Raw genomic sequence first — 19496 nt, 5'->3', positions numbered from 1 at the left:
GAGGATTTTTTTTTTTTTTTTTAAACACAAGGTATTTGCGTATTCTATTCATAAGAAGTTACTTCTCAAGGAAGCAAACATTGTTTTTGTCTGTTTTTTTTATTATTTTGAAATGAAAAGCAAAAGCAAAGAATTGTTGATTGACAAGTATGTGTGTCCATGCAAAAGGGCGAGTTCACCCTTACAGCAAATTAGCAAGTCCGCATTCTTATAATTAAAATTAGAATGTTGGAATGAATTTTAATAAAATATAGAAAGCTTGTTTAGGCGATATAAACACATATATCATGTAAGTTTGCGGATGCACTACTGAAACAAGAAAAAAAAATTTATTTTTTTTTTGGAAAGAGAAAACAAAAAAATTAATTTGTATAAAATGTGAAGGACAACGAGACGAAATAAAATTAACTTGGGTTGAAATAATTAGAAATAAAAAAAAAAAATTTAAGAAGAAACATAACAAATGAAAATAATAATAATAATAATAATGTGCCATACCGATTATGGAATACTCCATAAATGGAAGGGCAAAAATGGCAACGAGAATATTATACTGAAGCGAAACACGAAAGGACAGCATAGCGTGGTCATTTTGTAAATTAAGGAATTCCAAGGTCATTCCCTATTGCATAAATTCCTTTTCTCTTTTTCTAAAAACCGATTGGTCGGTTTCTCTTTGTCCGTACACTGTCCACCCATGTCAAGTGTTCTCTTAATTATTAAGTCTCTTCGTATTACTACTACTAAAGACAATCTGAACATTTTAATCCATTGGAAGGCCAAGGAAAAAGATAAGATTGGAATCAGAGATGGGTTTTCTAGGATTTGCAGTAACGTGCTTTGATGTTCTTGCTTGGTATTGTATTAACCTTTTTTTTTTTTTTTTCACCACAAAATGAGAAAATTTTGGAAGAAATGACTAATTTTTTTTAATCCTGCAAACAATTAATCTGCTTTTGTTTATCTATTTCTATTTTCCTTTCGAAGACCCAAAATTTCATGTTAGATGCTCTGTGATCCTCTTGGACTAGATCTGCTGTTCTTTATTTCATTTCAAGTTCATGCTCATTATTATATATATAATATTGCATAGTATGTGTGTGTAAGATCATTTAATTTTAACGCATTACTATGTTTTTTACTTGTAGGCCGCTAGTTTCTCTGGGCTATCCTCTGTAAGTCTCTGTCCCTCTCTCCCTCTCTCTCTCTCTCTCTCTCTCTATGCTCTTATGTAGTATTTGATGGCATTAGAGTAAAGTTGCATGACTTTTTTTTTTTAACTCTTTTTGTAGAAATTATAAAATTATATCATTTGGCTATCATTGGTTTATTATGATCATTGGTATATATGTACTTGTTCTTTAACAGATATGCTTCAATTCGAGCTATTGAGGGCAAGTCAAACTCGGACATGCAGAAGTTGATCACATACTGGATCCTTTTCTCTCTAATTTCTCTCTTGGAACTTGGTTTTTCAAAACCCATTGAATGGTAATTAATTATATTATATTCTACATACATATGACTTTGTTTATTTTCTTTGATTTTCCACTGTATTTTGCTTGGGAAGGCACCATTCTTATGCTTCCCCACATTTTTGTTCTTTGTGTTTTTCCACTGTGCTTTACTCTTCCTAGCAATTTTGCACACTCGAAGAATTTACATACGTTTGAACACCTCTAGGAAAGATCAACAATATTGGCATGATTAAGGCTGAAATCGAATCGAGCTGAGTTCGTTGAAGGGTCAGATTTAGTTGGTTCATTAGTAAATGAGTTATCTTTTGTTAACCAGCAATGCTTTTATAATGATGGTATGATTGGGCCTTGGAGGCTCATGAACATGTATGGTAGGTGTTTTTTTTGCTACTCTGGGCATGAGTTGAAAGTTCTGCAGATACAAGTATTTGAAGGTGCTTTTAACTTAAAAAATGCCATTACTGCATCATTCTGGACAAAAATGATGACCAAGTAATTCCGATTTTGTAAATTTTGCCGTTGGCATCCTACCCACAATATAGCATTTTTGAAAACCAAGTAAAAAACAACATGTTTGGAAACATCTCCAAACGTAGGGTGCATTGTAAGATTACCAAGGCCATGCTGCTAGAGCTTGGACAAGTTAGAGGTTTGCTCCAGACCTCTTATGAGATAAGCGAGTCAGACTTGATCATATTATAATAAAACTTGCCGACCTATTGAGTTTGGCTGGAACTTGGCAGATGAACATACTTATTTCTGACACTACAAAAAAAAGAGTACGCAAGTTCTGATCAAGATTGCTCCTAGTAGATACTTTCTTGAGTTTAATTGCATGATAAACGAGTTAAGCTCAAACTTCTTTTGGGAGTTGTTGATTGTTCGGTTTAACTTGGCAAGTTACAACGCATCTCAAATGTTACATTTATACCATTTTCAAGACTCAAGAGCAACACCTCTTACTTCAAAATGCAGCATATTTAGCCTTCATCCCAAATTGTAACATTTTTGCTTTCCATCATAAGGATGTAGCATTTTCACTCCTTATCCCATCTAATTTTTGCTGCTTCCATTACAAACATAACTTTAATTAACTTGGATCTCATATAAGGCTGCATATGCATAAATCACACACACATGAAGGGGGAAAAACGAAACACAGAATTCATCCCCTAAACTAGGCCCATCTGCCACACACTCACACACACATGAAAGGGGGAAAAATAAAAAGAAGAAGAAGAAGAAGAGAGAGAGGGAAAGATATGCAACATATTCCAATCTCCATGGCACCACTTTTTGTCTCCATTCCCGAAAGTGACATCAACCCTTCTCCTTCCTACCTAAAAAATGCAGCATTTTTTCATTTCACATCATCTGATCAAAATTCACCATTTTGTACACCTCTTAATGTGCAGTCTTTTGGCTAGTACTTGATATATGTTCTTTGGAGTTCCTCACTTTTTGCATAAGAAAGGTCATTACTTGGTGTCTCTCTCATCAAATTGAGGTGTTTGAAGGAGTAATCAGATACAGACTAGCCTCCAACTTATATGCACTAAAGTGTCATTTTTGAATCGGCATTTTCACCACCTTTCATGAACATACCTATTTTCATGAACTTCCCACCTTGAGTAAGAACAAAGCCATATGCAACTGTGGGTTCTAAATATTATATGAAAGTTCAATATATCATCTATATGTATGTAATTGTTTAGCACAAAGTGGATTTACTTTCTTTTACCCTAATTTTAAAATTTCCATATCTTGGAACAACTAAAACACTAACAAGATTATGTCATTTTGGAATAGTAGGAGATAATTTTTTTATATTTTTTTAACTATCAAGAAGCAAGAATACTCATGTTCTTCTCTTCACTTGCAATAAATTTCTCTTTGTTCATGTCAGGCTTCCGTTCTGGCCTTACATAAAACTCATGGCCATCTCCTATTTGGTGCTACCTCGCTTTGATGGTGCCTATCATGTTTATGTGTGCCATGTTCGTCCTTACTGTCATGTGAACCCACAAGTTGTTATCAACAAATTCAATGAGCTGAAGGAGTTATCTCACAAGGAGGAAAATTTTCTGGCTATGGCAGACAAATATGTTGAAGAGAATGGGTCTGAAGCCTTGGAGAAACTCATTGCAAGCAAGGTATGCCTTTATATGGAAAGAGGGCCATGGATTGGGATGACAAATTTGCCTGATGAGGAATATTTCAAACTACTGGAGACTTCACATAGGAAGGCTAAATATGTCATGTACAGTTTTTTCAAATGATCCTTATAGGATAAAATTTTGTCATGGGAGTATATTTTAGTATCTCTAATTGGTCATCCAACTACACACCTGACAGGATGATTTACCTTGATTTCTGATATATAAGCATATGTCTTGTCACATTCTCCAATAGCATGGACATGTATGCATATTCAGATTATATTTGCTTGTTCTCTAATTTGAGAGCCCTCTCATCACAAACGTCATGACTATATTAACCACTTGATTGAGACAATTTTTGAGATATGTGAAAGCTAAATGATTCCTTTAATAAATCTCTCAATCCAGCAATCAACAAGGAGAGCTCATGGTTAATGTCATGAGAGGGCTCTCTTGATAGGTTTATAACAATTTTGAGATATGGGTAGTAAAAGGGATATCAGTGTGTGTGTGTGTGTGTCACAGTCATTTGTACTTGTTTTTTTTTTCTTGGTACGTCTCTCACATTTATTCTAAAGTCAAAAGGTACAAAACCTAGTTATGATGAGGAAGAGATCAAGGAAGTTGCAAATACAGAGAAAAAAGAAGTGGACGCAGCAATCGAGGTAAGGTTCCTGACTATGTTCTTAAAAACCACAAACTCTAAATCTTTCAATATATTATGGTGGCTATGAGTCTGTTCATCTTGCTAGATGCATTGTAGATAGACACACCTGAGTTGGGAAGGGAAAAGAATCCAGTGGACTCTTTGTACTACAGTGTAGTCCACATCCTTTAAAAATTGGATGTCATGTGTGAGTGGATTTAAAAATTGGCAGTATGGCGTTTGGAGCACTTGGACAATATGAAGCTAACACAATTTCTTTCCCTGTTGCGAATAACTTGGAAACTTATCGTCTGAATTAATCATGGAATCCGCATAAAGTTCTTTTAAATGAAGTGCAAAGATGTATTTATCTTTTTATTATTATTACCTATTTTATTTTTTATTTTTCTAGTTAAACAGAACTAAGTCCATGATTAGTCAATCCCCCCCCCCCCCCCCCCCCCCCCCCCTTATTTCTCTTTCTCTGTCTCTTTGCAGCCTAAGTGCAACGATCCTATTGTGTGCAACGATCCTATTGTTATTCAGAAAGACATCAAGGCAGTGGAACAAAAAGAGAAAAATGCAGCAGCTGGGGCCCCTAAGGTATCATGAGGTGTCCCAAGTTTTGGGAACAATTACAAATCAACATTTCAAATGTGGGGAAAGGCGATTTAACTGTTCCAATTTTGCTCTAAAATGTTTAGCATATTTGGTGCATGAGAAACACTGGAAACTTCCAGGATTTGAGTTGTTAGTCCAGAAGGGAGACAATAAAGAAGTTCAGATGACCATAATTGTTAGGAATTGTGGCTCATATTTCTAGTGTAATTAGGTTTCTATTTTAGAGTCATGTTTTATTAGGTAATTTCTTGTTAGACAACTCTTGTGGTCCAAAGAATTATAATCCTTGTTGAACAAGAAATTGTGTGTGAGATTATTTAAACAGATACCTAGGTTGAGGGTTGAGAGTTTATAAGTTGAGAGATGTAGCCTCATGAGAGTTGTAGTTGATGGGCATAGATGTAGTTACACGTTGGGAAGAGTGAATACTGATGGCAAGAGGGAGTCTCGTGGAGTACACTGAGAACTTGGTCTAGAGTTTGTGTGCATGGTGTGGTGTTAAAAATTCTCTACTGTTGTAATATATCTAACGAATCTCCTCTCTCCCGTAGACATAGCCCTGATTTTGGGTGAACCACGTATATCTTGTGTTTTGGTGTGTGCTTGTCTTTCTTCTTTTGCTTTTGCTGTGCCCCAACAATAATGAGAAAATGACACATCACATTTTTAATCTCTCTTTCTCTCTCTTGTTTCTAAGGGCAAAGATCCTATTGTCGTTCAGAAAGACATCAAGGCAGTGGAACAAACAGAGAAAAATGCAGCAGCTGAATTCCCTAAGGTATCATTACTCATGCACGCACACACATTTAGACATGGAACCTAGGTGTTCCAAGTTTTGGGAACAATTACAAATCAACATTTCAAATGTGGGGAAATGCGATTAACTGTTTCAATTTTGTTATGAAATGTTTAGCATATTTGGTGCATGAGAAACACCGGAAACTTCCAGGGTTTGAGTTGTTAGTCCCGAAGGGAGACAATAAAGAAATTCAGACGACCATAATGAGAAAATGACGCATCACATTTTTAATCTCTCTTTCTCTTTCTTGACACTTGTTCTGGTGTCTAAGGGCAAAGATCCTATTGTTGTTCAGAAAGATATCAAGGCAGTGGAACAAACAGAGAAAAATGCAGCAGCTGCCGCCCCTAAGGTATCTTTACACACACGAGCATATGCATTTATCAGAAACCTAGGTGTTCCAATTTTTGGGAACAATTACAAATCAACATTTAAAATGTGGGGAAATTCAATTTAGCAGTTCCAGGTTTGCTCTAAAATGTCTTGCATATTTGGTGCATGAAAAAGAACAATAAAGATTCCGATGACCGTAATGAGAAAATGACACCACATTTTTAATCTCACTCTCTCTCTCTGCAGTCTAAGGGCATAATATTCGGCGATGTTCCACAGGCGGTGCAATATATCAAGGCAGTGGAACAAACAGAGAACAATGCAGCAGCTGCAGCCCCTAAGGTATCTTTACACACACAAAAACACACGCATTTTAGAGGTAGTGCATTCATCCTAGCTAGTCACACACTTGAAACAGCTTGTAATGATAGTGTTTTATAAAGTTTAAGCATCTTCTTGGAAGTAAACAGTGTGCATGTTGCGTAGCAAGGTAGATCATTAATTTGAAAGGTAATAATGGTATTGTTACCTGTTACTCCTTGATTTCACATAAACACCCGAATGTGATGTATCATTATGAGAAAATCAGATGACTATTATGAGAAACTTAAACATCACATTTTTTAAATATCATACATTTGCTGAGACGATGGTTAGAAGATGAAGCAAAGTAGAAAAAAAGTTTCTTCCATGGCAGTCTTGAGAATAACGATAGAATTATGAATTTATGCTCAATGTGAGTTGAAACTTTAAGAAATAAAAGCCTTCCTGCCTTGGCAGACAGTATGGTAAGTCATTCGCATAAATATTCACATCAGGGAAGTATTGGGTAGGCAGGGAGGTTCAATCTCAATGAGGGCGTTGCGAGTTTGGCACCACCCATTCAAAAATGGAGTGAGGAGACATTGTTGATTGTTTCATCTACATTGTTTAAACATATGTATGAAGGGGAATGGTCTGAGGAAATATTGTTGATTCTTCCAACTACATGTTTTAAACATGTGTATGAAGGAAAATGGTCTGAGGAGACATTGTTGGTTGTTTACGGTCTGAGGAGACATGATTGGTTGTTTATAGTATGAGTAGACTTTGTTGATTGTTTATGATCTGAGGAGACATTTTTGATTTGTTGATCATCACTTCATTTGAGATAAAATCATCGCTAGTCAGATTTGCACTTTACAATTTGTAGATTCTAAAGAAAGGTGATAGCAAGACCGTGTTTGAAGATGCATTTTTCAAGTTGGGCATCTCAGTTATCCACGCACTAACTTGAGGGGGAGTGTTAGCATATATAATAGTTACGATTTATGGGAATGATTTACCATATTAATAGAGATTTGATAGCCACGAATAATGGAATAGAATATGCCATAGAAGATGATGTGATTTGATTTAGATTTGATTTAATTTCTTTCTTGTAATATGAGCATGTACTCTTTTTATATACAAATACTAGAGATATGAATGAGTGATTTATCTCATTCAAGTCTTTACACAATTCTCTTATCTTTCTTCTATATTGTATTTCTTCTTATAGCCATGTTATGCACCTAAAATAAATGATCATTTTCGGGTTACTAACCTGCCAGAAACCAATCGATTGGACAATATAAAACGGGGAAACTTATGTTTCACCCGTGAGCCCTGAGTCCTCACATTCTCAAAGTTCAACCGCCGAGTATCTCCCAAAATCATCATCCAATTGTACAAGATAACATGTACCAATATATAACCACATTGCACCTTATAAGCCCAGATAAGCGATGCTATCCACATGAATCATGCCCTAAGGTCCAAATAATATCATGATATACTCATTAATGCAATAACATCAAGTATAACACTCATTTGATCATAAGAAATCAAAATACTATCACATAGGCATTTTTATCACATAATTGAAGTATGACAACTTCATATAAGCATGCATTTCAAAACCACCATATCATAAGAGAGGTAAATAAATAGCCACATAAGCATTTCCATAAAAAAATAAGATTCGAAATCAATAAATAGGATAACTGGGAAACACATCTACACTCCCGGTTACATAGCCGTGCTATGCACCTAAAATAAATGGTCGTTCATGGGTTACTAATCCGCCGAAAACCAACCGATTGGCCAATATAAAATGGGGAAACTCATGTTTCACGGTGCTCGGGTTACTAACCTGCCGGAAACCAACCGATTGACCAATATAAAATGGGGAAACTCATGTTTCACCCGCGAGCGTTGAGCCCTCACTTTCTCAAATTTTAATCCTTGGTATCTCCCAAAATCATCATCTAATTCCACAAGATAACATGTACCAATATGTAACCACATTGCACCTTACAAGTGCACATAAGCGATGCCATCCACATGAATCATGCCTTAAGGTCCAAATACTATCATGACATACTCATTAATGCAATGACATTAGGTATAACTCATTTGATCATAAGAAATCCAAACGCTACAACAAGTATTTCACATGGACTACCGTCTTCTCAACCTTTTTCTCCTTCTTCCTCTCAGTCACGAAGGTGTTTGGGGTTGAATAAAGGCGTGGGGGAGTCGGGTTCTCAATGTTTGTCCCCAGTTCTTGAGGGAGAGCCGGCGGTTGATTGTCATGGTGAAGGTTGTGAATTTGGGCTTGGCTCCTCTAGGCTGTGTGATTTTAGTAGCGAGGGAGTTACTGTTTGTGTGGGAAGGGATGTGAAAATTAAGCTGGATGATGTAACAGCCAACGTTTTTTTGAAGGAATTGCGGGACCATTTAACATTGAAAGGCTTACAGAGCATCTTAGGAAGTTCTTTGTTTGATGAGGAGGCTGGGACGCCTGCGGTTCCCTTTCCTCTTCCGATGCTTGGGAGGGAGGCTCAGGTTCTTTCTTTGAAGGGGATTTGGGCTTGGTTCAGTGGGAAGGGGGTGGTGATGATTTTGACTGTGTTGTCCCTTTGGCTGTGATGGGGCCGGAGGGGGAATGCATGGAAGTTTCAGCTGTTGGTGTGGGTAAGGGGAGTTTGGAAGAGGAGTGGTTGAGAAAGAAGGGTGGAGAGGTGGGTTCTCTTTTGGGTGTGTCGTTTGAAGGTAGGTTGGATGAGGCGATGAGATTGTTTAATGAGGTTATTGATGCTCAGATTTTGGAGAGGGCGGGTAGAAGGGATGGGTTGCAGGTTGAGGTGGGGGAGAGGGAGGAGAGGAGTCCCATTGATGTCGTCACTTATGAAAGGAGGAACAGGGGTCCAGGGTGAGGGACGGTGGAAGGAGGAGTGGGAGTGATTTTTCATCTGTTTCCTCATGAAGCTACGCCTTTTTCATGGAACGTCTAGGGCCTCAATGACCCGAAGAGAAGAAAAGTTGTGAAGTAGGTGATTCGGAAAGAGGGTGGGCATGTTGTGTGTTTTCAAGAAACTAAGATTGCATCGATGACAGACTTGATTGTGAGAAGCTTGGGGGGGGGGGGGGTGGGGGATTTGTGGAATGGATTGCTTTGGATGCGATTGGTTTTGCAGGTGGCATTCTTATCATGTGGGATAACCGTTGGGTTTCTTTGGGAGACTCTTAGGTGGGGCTCTTCTCTGTTTCCTACGTTCTCTCTCTGTTGGAGGATGGTTTTCGTTCGGTATTCTCTGGTGTTTATGGCCCTACAGAAGACAGTGTACGACATTTGTTTTGGGAGGAGTTGGGTGAGGTCCGTAGACGATGGGAGATGCCTTGGTGTGTTGGAGGGGACTTTAACGTTGTCCGTTCTCCTTTTGAGAGGTCGACAGGGGGAAGATGGACATTTGAAATGGAGTCGTTCTTAGAGTTCATTGATGAGTGGAGATTGATTGATTTGCCTTTGGTGGGTGGTCCTTTTTCGTGGTCTAGTGGTTGTTCTCCTCCTATTTTCTCTCGTTTTGACAGGTTCCTTGTGTCGAGCGATTGGGAGGAGAAGTTCTCAGATTTTGTTTAGGCCACTTTGGCTCGCCCTTTATCTGATCATGTTCTGTTGATGTTGGATTGCGGTGGGTTGCGTAGTAGACGATCCCTTTTCAGATTTGAGAATATGTGGCTTCGAGTTGAAGGTTTTTTGGAGAGGGTTCGATGCTAGTGGGAGGGGTATTGTGTGAGTGGCTCTCCCAGTCATTCTCTCGCAAGTAAGTTTCGTCTGTTGAAGAACAATCTTAAAGTTTGGAATAAGGAGGTTTTTGGTAATTTGGTTTGGCGGAAGAATAGGGTCTTTTCAGAGATTGCTGATATTGATCGGATTGAGGGGCAGGGACTTTTGTCGGACTCCTTGAGATTTAGAAGGGTGGAGTGTTAGGCGGAGTTTGCCGAGATTGCTGTTTTGGAGGAGATTTCGTGGAGGCAAAAGTCTAGAGCTTTGTGGCTCAAGGAAGGGGGTAAGAACACAAAAAAATTTCATAGACTTGCTAATGCTCATAGAAAGGGCAATCATATTGGGAGAATCCGAATGGATGGGGAGGTGATATGTAAGGAGGAGGAGATTTGCTAGGGTATTGCAGATTTCTATTTGAGATTGTTCACAGAATCAGCTGGTTGGAGACCTTTGCTCGCATGGCTTCATTTTGACTCTCTATCGGGTGAAGAAAGTTCTGTTTTGGAGGATCTGTTTTCTGAAGAGGAAATGTTGTCCGCGTTGAAGAGCTGTAATGGGGATAAAGCCCCAGGTCCTGATGGTTTCTCCATGAGTTTTCTTTTGGAGAGTTGGGAGGTGGTCCGTGAGGAGATTACGGGTACTTTTCATGCTTTCCATGCTTAGGGCTCTTTTGAGAAGAGCTTGAATGCCACTTTTGTTGTTCTCATTCCAAAAAAGGGTGGGGCGTTGGATGTCAGGGAGTTTCGCCCTATTTGCTTGGTGGAGTGCATTTACAAGTTGATTGCTAAAGTCCTGGCCTCTAGGTTGAGGAAGGTTTTAGATGGTGTCATTTTTGATTCTCAGAATGCCTTTGTGGGAGGTCAGCAGATATTAGATTCAGTTCTTATTGCTAGCGAATGTGTTGACTCCAGATTGAGTAGTGGGAATCCGGGTGTTTTATGCAAGCTGGATATCGAGAAAGCGTATGATCATGTGAGCTGGAGTTTCCTCCTTTACTTGATGTAGAGGATGGGATTTGGGAAGCGGTGGAGGAGATGGATTATATTTTGCATCTCTTGTGCTCGTTTTTCAGTTCTTTTTAATGGAGCTCCGACCGATTTTTTCTCTAGTTCGAGGGGACTGAGACAAGGGGATCCTATTTCTCCGTTCTTGTTCCTTTTTGTGATGGAGGCCCTTAGTAGATTGATTAAGAGGGCGGTGGAGTTGGGATTCTTGAGAGGTTTTAGAGTGGGCAGGGATGCTATTAGCCAGTTGGAGATTTCCCACTTGATGTTTGCTGATGATACATTAGTGCTCTGTGATATGGATACGGATCAGTTGAGATATCTGAGATGTGTTTTGGTTTGGTTCCAAGTTGTTTTTGGGTTAAAGGTGAATGTTGATAAGAGTGTTCTTGTGCCAGTTGGGAAGGTTTCCTGAGATTGAGAGGTTGGCACAGATTCTTGGTTGTCGCACTGGCTTTTTTCCTATTTCCTACTTAGGGTTGCCCCTGGGTGCCACTTCGAGATGTGTGGGGAGTTGGGATCCAGTTGTGGATAGATTTGAGAAAAGATTGGCGGGTTGGAAGAAGCAATATCTCTCTAAGGGGGGTCGGGTCACTCTGATTAAGAGTACCCTTTCTTGTCTCCCCACTTATTTTATCTCTCTCTTTCAGATTCCTTCCTTTGTGGCAGAGAGGATTGAAAGATTGCGGCGCAATTTCCTTTGGGGGGGAAGAGGGGGCGCAATTTTCTTTGGGGGGCGGGGGAGGGGGGGAAGAGGGGAGGAGTTCAAGCTTCACTTGATTCGTTGGGAGCAAGTTTGTTGTCCTATTCGAAGGGGTGGCTTAGGGATTAGGAGGTTGTTGCCTTTCAACAAGGCTCTCCTTGGGAAATGGCTTTGGAGGTTTGGGGTGGAGAGGCGTTGGCTCTGGAGGAGGGTTATTGCTCATAAATTTGGGAAGAGCAGTGGAGGGTGGTGTTCTCTCGTGGGTTGTGGTCCTAGGGGAGTGGGGGTTTGGACTGGCATTCGGAAGGGGTGGGATGATTTCTGTAAGCATGTTCATTTTCGAATTAGGGATGGTAGGAGGATCATATTTTGGGAGGATCTTTGGTGTGGGGATCTTCCTCTTGCGCTCGTTTTCCCACGGCTTTACAAGATTGCTTCTCATAAGCAGGCCTGGGTGGTTGACTGTTATCATCTTGATAACGGGAGACTGACTTGGGATGTTCAGTTTAGGAGGCACTTCCAGGATTAGTAGATTGAGGAGGTCACCCGGTTTTTGGCTTTTTTGTACCGTCAGACGATCACTGCTGGGGATCCTGATTGTTGGCTTTAGATACCCAACCCTCAGGTTGATTTAAGGTGAGGTCTTTTTTCAAGTGTCTTACGGTTGGCGCCGGAGGCTTTTTCCCTTGGAAGTCTATTTGGCGATCCAAAGCCCCCCTCAAGGTGGCTTTCTTCGCGTGGACTTCTGTCTTGGGTAGGATTTTAAATCAGGATAATTTGAGGAGGAGGAACCAGGTGGTGATTAATAGATGTTATTTGTGTTTGCATGATGAGGAGATTGTTGATCACCTTCTGCTGCATTGTTGCATGGCTAGGGGCTGTTGGGACTTGATGATTGGGTTGTTTGGGATCCTGTGATACCCCTCGAATCCGAGACATGGGTTGATCAGGCCCAAGCCCAAACCCGAGGGAATATCAAACAATTAATATATAAACGAACACAGAATACAAATCGAAATAACAAGAAATAAATAAATAAAGGCTGAAAAGAATTCTAATTATAAAATCCTCAAAAGTTAAAATTAATAAAATCCAAACTCTCCATTAATTAACAACTCCGGAATCCATCCTGTGGACCCCTAATAATATCCCAAACTGAAACTGAAACAACTGAAATAAAATCTAAAGCCAAACATGGAAAGTAATCCTATGTAGTCGGAGGAATGAGTGTATGTATCTGCTCTGCACGACCAAGCTCTAACCCTGAAACTGACGAGCACCTGAAAAATAAGAGAGTGGGTCAGGCCCACATGCAATTCCTATTCTACTACGATCCATACAGAAACCCGATATGCAGATACATCCTAGATAGCTCAACAATAAATAGAGTAGTCCATATATGTATAAGTACACATTATAGGACGCTCACTAGTCCAATAGGTCTGTCTCAACCTGAGTAGAGATACCATGCAAATCGCACATAATGTGGTCATGTGTACCTAGACCTACTAGGGCACAACAACTATTGTCCAGCTATCTATCCTAGGCAATATACGCACCCTAACCATGGTCCTGAGACTCAAGCTCATACCATGGCACCATAACATAAATATATAAAATCCGTGTACTCCTAATACAAAATATCATCCATCTGGTATAGTGGCATGATATATGTATAACAATCCATCCAGAAACCAAAGTAGATCATTCAATTATTTTATTGACATAACACCAATATGAGTAGGACTTAACCTTTATGGTTAATCTATACCTCAATCTAGAATAGATAGGACTTAGTATTTGAACTAATCCATCTCTAGTATGCCACCGTCCCATACCGGTGCATACAATCCTCCAAATAGCATAATTAATAAAACAACACTATATATTCTACAACAATTCTCCAAAATATGCATCAATATAAATTAACACATATATATCAATATCAGACATTCATTATAGAGCCTAAAAATCATATTCCAATAATGTAAACTGTTAAAATAAATCTAAGCATTTACATCCTCCAAATTGTCCATAAATTTATGCAGTTAAATAGCAAGGTGAATATCAATTTGTTCCAACACAAGCATGGTTAATTTCAAGTAATCCATGATACTTATAACCCTGTTTAAACATGATTAATCAATATTGAATCACATATAAACAATTCTCCAAGTTCCAATGTGTAAGCTGATTAACATTTAAAGTGCAACATGTAGGATTTTTCCCTAATTTTACACCGTCCGATCCCTAATCCATTTATGAATTATTGTTCCCCTATATTTCACAGGTTTATGGGAGTCATATACATCAGTTAAAATAGTTTAAACGAATTTGAAACACCCTGCACAGTCCAAACAACGCAAACCAACGGTATACAATTCTGGGCGAGAGCAGGCTCTCACAAGTTGAGAGCCTGCTCCTTTGGCATGGGAGCCGGCTCCCTAACTTAGGGAGCCTGCTCTATGCAGCTAGGAGCCGGCTTCACACCCCTTGGAGCCGGTTCCATTGATGAGGGAGCTGGCTCCCTCCTTTTGGGAGCCCTCTCTCTCATTCTCTGAAGCCTTTTTGCGATTTCTGCTTCGTCTTCCTCGCCTCCGGCGATACCCAGGCCCCTGTAATTCTTTTAAACACTTGTTCTAATGTTTAATCAATGTCCCAGAACAGTTATAAAGCATCGACATGCATCAACGTCATCAATTAAACTAAACTTAAACTCAAACAAAGCATGCATCAATTAACAGAACTGCAAGAACTTGCAACCCAGTTTAATTCAACAAAATTAAATATAGTTTAAACATGCATAAACAACTTGTTTTAACATTAATTAAACCCCTGGAGTCTACCTAGGCATGCACAGAACACAGGTTTAGGGGAAAGAGTTAGAACAAGACTTGCCTCTGATTTCAGTTTAGAAATCTTAAACCTCCGTCTTTAAGTTTTCCAACCACTTCCTAGACTGCCGTTCCACTCCTCTGATGCTCTTGGTTCAACCCGGAAGCACTCCGTCCCGTCCTCCTTGAACCTCTCTGTCTATCTCTCAAATTTCCCTCTCTGCCTCTCAATATTCTTTATTCGTGGTTTATGTCGTAAACCCTAGACAGACATCATATATATATATATATAGGTGTTTCTGAAAACCCTAGTCCACTTAGAATTAGAGATTGAAAACCCTAAGTTAAATTATAGTCGGCCACAATGTGAAACATAACAGAATAATACAATCCTAATTAAATCCAATTAGCTTATTTAAATAATTAAACAATTATAATAATTCAATTAAAAACAAATAATAATAAAAGAAAACAATTTAATCAATTAATTCAAGTAATTCAAATAATAACAATTAATTCAAACAAACAAGCAATTAAACAATTAAACCAATAAAAATTAAATTAAATAATTAATTAAAATACCAGGACTATCCTTTTAAACTTAGGGGTATTACAGATCCCGTGGGTGATGCCTAACTCCACTAGAGGGTTGATTGAGGCTTGGAGAGGATTTTCAGTGGGGCTCTCATTCGGGACGCTTGGAGGGCTACGCCTCTTTGTGTTTGGTGGTGTATTTGGCTTGAGAGAAATATGAGATATTTCGATGGAAAGGAAAAGCCTATTGCTATGCTTAAGTTCTCTATTCTTTCCACTCTTTTCTGTTGGGTATCAGGAAGGGATTTTCGATCTGTATAGGACTTGGTTGTTTTTCTGGCCTCTTTGAAGGTTTGAGGTGTTTTGGCCTTGTTTTTTGTACTTGGGTCCCGCTCCCCTTTTGAGCGGTTCTTCAATAAATTTTACTTATCAAAAAAAAAGAAAAGAAATATAAGCATACCTTTTAAAACCACCATACCATAAGAGAGGTAAATAAATAGTCACATAAGCATTTCTATGAATTTACAATAATTCAAGTGAGGTAAAACTTACATACATAAGGGTAAACACTTTGGATATCAATGATAATCACAATAATGAATCCATAAAGCATGCTATACATGAATTTCAATTTAAAGAATCATTAGAACAATAATATCATATAAATACATAACTAAATACACACTTTAATCCAACTCACACACACATATGCATGCACAATACACTCTAAACCCACAAAATTAAAAGGAATCATAGATTTAAAATACTCAATACACCCCCTACCTCACTTTGGGGTGAAAACCTCAAATCCCACCGAAATGAAAGTGCTCCAAATGCAAAAGTCAAGGCCGTGGAACAAACAGAGAAAAATGCAGTAGTTGAGTTCCCTAAGGTATCATTACTCGTGCGCGCACACACATTTAGACATGGAACCTAGGTGTTCCAAGTTTTGGGAACAATTACAAATTAACATTTCAAATGTGGGGAAATGCGATTAACTGTTTCGATTTTGCTATGAAATGTTTAGCATATTTGGTGCATGAGAAACACCGGAAACTTCCAGGGTTTGAGTTGTTAGTCCAGAAGGGAGACAATAAAGAAATTCAGATGACCATAATGAGAAAATGACGCATCATATTTTTAATCTCTCTCTCTCTCTCTTGACACTTGTTCTGCAGTCTAAGGGCAAAGATCCTATTGTTGTTCAGAAAGATATCAAGGCAGTGGAACAAACGGAGAAAAATGCAGCAGCTGCCGCCCCTAAGGTGTCTTTACACACACACGCATATGCATTTATCAGAAACCTAGGTGTTCCAATTTTTGGGAACAATTACAAATCAACATTTAAAATGTGGGGAAATTCAATTTAGCAGTTTCAGTTTTGCTCTAAAATGTCTTGCATATTTGGTGCAAGAAAAAGAACAATAAAGATTCAGATGACCGCAATGAGAAAATGACACAACATTTTTAATCTCTCTTTCTCTGCAGTCTAAGGGCATAATATTTGGCGACGTTCCACAGGCAGTGGAACAAACAGAGAAAAATGCAGCAGCTGCGGCCCCTAAGGTATCTTTACACACACAAAAACACACGCATTTTGGAGGAAGCGCATTCATCCTAGCTAGTCACACACTTGAAACAGCTTGTAATGATAAGTATTTTATAAAGTTTAAGCATCTTCATGGATGTAAACAGTGTGCATGTTGTGTAGCAAGGTAGATCATTAATTTGAAAGGTAATAATGGTATTGTTACCTGTTACTCCTTGATTTCGCATAAACACCTGAATGTGATGTATCATTATGAGAAAAATAGATGACTATTATGAGAAAGTTACATATCACATTTTTTTAATATCATACATTTGCTGAGTCGATGGTTAGAAGATGAAGCAAAGTAGAAAAAAAGTTTCTTCCATGGCAGTCTTGAGAATAACGATAGAATTATGAATTTATGCTCAATGTGAGTTGAAACTTTAAGAAATAAAAGCCTTCCTGCCTTGGCCGACGGTAATGAGTCGGAAGACTCAGATTAGCATTACTCTTTTGTTCAACTTCAATTGTTGGAACAACCCGTAGGTCACTACACTTTTTGCAATGAGCTGTACATGTGATATCAAATAGAATTATTTGTGGAAATTTTTTTTTCACTTTCTTATTTCCTCCTGTTGCAAGTTTCATTCATTTTTCACTGGCATGAGCTACTACTTGATTCTCTTTCCCCACAGGTGGATTAGTATCACTTATTTTGACGCATCATGTCGTTTCACTTTGTGCACTTTATCTCCTAATTAGTATGTTAGTTACTTTCCCAAAAAAACTGAAAGCAACAATGGTGAGTCAATGTGGTAAACCTCTCTTTTTCACCTGTGCATGTAGGTGAAGAATGGAGAGAAAAATCTTGCTCATGCTGAGAAGAAAACAGATGCAACTGTGGAGATTAACGAAACAACAGCAACATCAGTAGCTGGTGGTGGTGGAGAGAACAAACTTCCGGAGGGAACCACTTCAAAGAACATTCAGAAAGAATGGGCTTGTGCTCTATGTCAACTGAAATGCAGCTGTGAGAAAAACTTGAATTCCCATCTTCATGGGAAGAAACACAGAGAGAAATGGGAGGAGCTGAAAGCAAGTATGCGAACTAATAAAAACAAGGGTTCCTCGTCTACGACAGCAAATAAATCTGATCAAACCAATCAAGAACCTGAAAAGCGCAACAAGCAGAGAAATCCAAAGAATGCTGGTACTCAGATGCAGCAGTCTATATTATGGTGCAACATCTGTAATGTAAGGTGCCCTGGAGAGATAGATATGGCCTGTCACCTTAAAGGGAGGAAACACTTGACTCGGGTTCAAGAAGTGTATGGCTGTGCAGGTGGTGGACAGGGTTAGGTTTTCGGTTAATGATGTTAAAATGGATTTGAATGTTTCAGGCATACAAGGATGGTAGCTGATTCTCACCTTTTTGTTGTCAGGGAAAAAAGGTTTAAAATTGGAGATAATGTAATCTCTTGATTTTAGGTTTTAGTGAAGATGTTTGGAAATTGAATTTTTATTTCTTCACCGAGGACTTTGTGGTTTCAAAGAAAAAAAGTGCATGTCTTTATGGACATTGTGTTGTCAATTAAAAAAAAAAAAAAAAAAATATTATTTCTTCTTTCAACTAGAATTTTCTTTATTAAAAAAGTAAGTAGGGGTTTTAAAAAGTGAAAATAACCCCCACTAAATGTTGTATCTTCTACAATTTAAAGTGAATGGCGAGACCATAGGACAAATGGATGCAAAACAACCTATTATTAGTGTTGGCACTCCCGAGATACTAAATATTTTTTTTGTCGTAATGGAGTGAAATAATGAAAAGTCAAGTCTGACCAGATTGTTTGATCATTTTACCTCGATACTTCTTTTCAGAATTAAAAAAAGCCATCAAGATGACACATTTTTTGCTATGGATTACGGGTGAGAGTGTCTCATGTTAGTAATAATTTTTTTTTTTTTTTTTTTTTGTTTTCTTTGTGGGCTGGCCCACACCTGAATTCGCCCTTGGTAATCAAACAAGAGAGAAGCATTAATATACTATATTCAACAGTTTCCATCTCAGAAAAATTAAAGGCTTTTTTTTCTCGAAAAAGATTTTTCTTTTTCGTTTAACATATATTTTTTTATTTTTACATTTTCAGTAATTAACATAGGTCTAGCCGTCTCGGTTGAGGTTGAAATTGAGTCCATCGGGACATGTAAAATTAGTTACTGAAAAATAATTATTAAGTTATTTTTGTTAGATTTTAATTTTTTTTTTCTTTATAAATATTTTACAGCCAAGCATCATCAAAAAAAAAAAAAAAAAACTGAACACAAATGGTTTAGATGAAAATGGTAGAAGACATTGATACTATTTTATTGAAGAGTTTACACAATTACACATCTCGCTGGTTTTCTTAAATAAAGATACAAAACACATTCTTTATTTATGTATCTACAACTTTTGAGAAGTTGGCATTGCCAAGGGTACCCTAGAACCACTAGGTAAATCCTTCCATTGCGCAAATACAAGTAAAGAAGAAGTTTTTGGAGTTGTATTTTACCATAGAAATTGAGATTGCGTGCGAAAGATGGCATGGTAAATAATTAAATATATATGTTGAGAATTTTTTAACATAGGTCTAGCCGTCTAGGTTGAGGTCGAGTTTATCGGGTGGGACGTGTAAAATAATTTGTCAAAAATTGATGAATAAGTTATTTTTGTTAGATTTTAATATTTTTTTTCTTCATAAACATTTTACGACATTCAAACACC

General features: G+C 38.1%; 1 protein-coding gene across 8 annotated transcripts; it reads left to right on the top strand.

Annotated features, from left to right (window-relative positions):
• The first annotated feature begins 656 nt into the window (after positions 1–656).
• LOC132294219 (HVA22-like protein h) lies at positions 657–18309 on the top strand. 8 transcript variants are annotated; one of them, XM_059791993.1, is made up of 12 exons: positions 657–856; positions 1149–1175; positions 1369–1491; positions 3385–3631; positions 4216–4302; positions 4830–4886; positions 5602–5682; positions 5975–6055; positions 6283–6378; positions 16380–16466; positions 16690–16767; positions 17579–18309. In XM_059791993.1, exons 1-12 carry the CDS (start codon positions 810–812, stop codon positions 18089–18091), a joined length of 1524 nt encoding a protein of 507 aa, XP_059647976.1. In that variant the 5' UTR covers positions 657–809; the 3' UTR covers positions 18092–18309. The 8 variants fall into 8 exon arrangements, with proteins under 8 accessions (XP_059647976.1, XP_059647973.1, XP_059647975.1 ...); XM_059791990.1 differs by having other exon boundaries at positions 4782–4886; positions 5999–6055; XM_059791992.1 differs by having other exon boundaries at positions 4782–4886; positions 6316–6378.
• Positions 18310–19496: the final 1187 nt, after the last annotated feature.

The sequence above is a fragment of the Cornus florida genome, unplaced genomic scaffold (genome assembly GCF_030987335.1).
Source record: "Cornus florida cultivar Cherokee Brave unplaced genomic scaffold, ASM3098733v1 CherokeeBrave_3.0.0_Hap2_Chr02, whole genome shotgun sequence".
NCBI classification, from domain to species: Eukaryota; Viridiplantae; Streptophyta; class Magnoliopsida; order Cornales; family Cornaceae; genus Cornus; species Cornus florida.
Note: the sequence above shows the minus strand (reverse complement) of the source record. Positions and strands in the feature narration are given on the sequence as shown.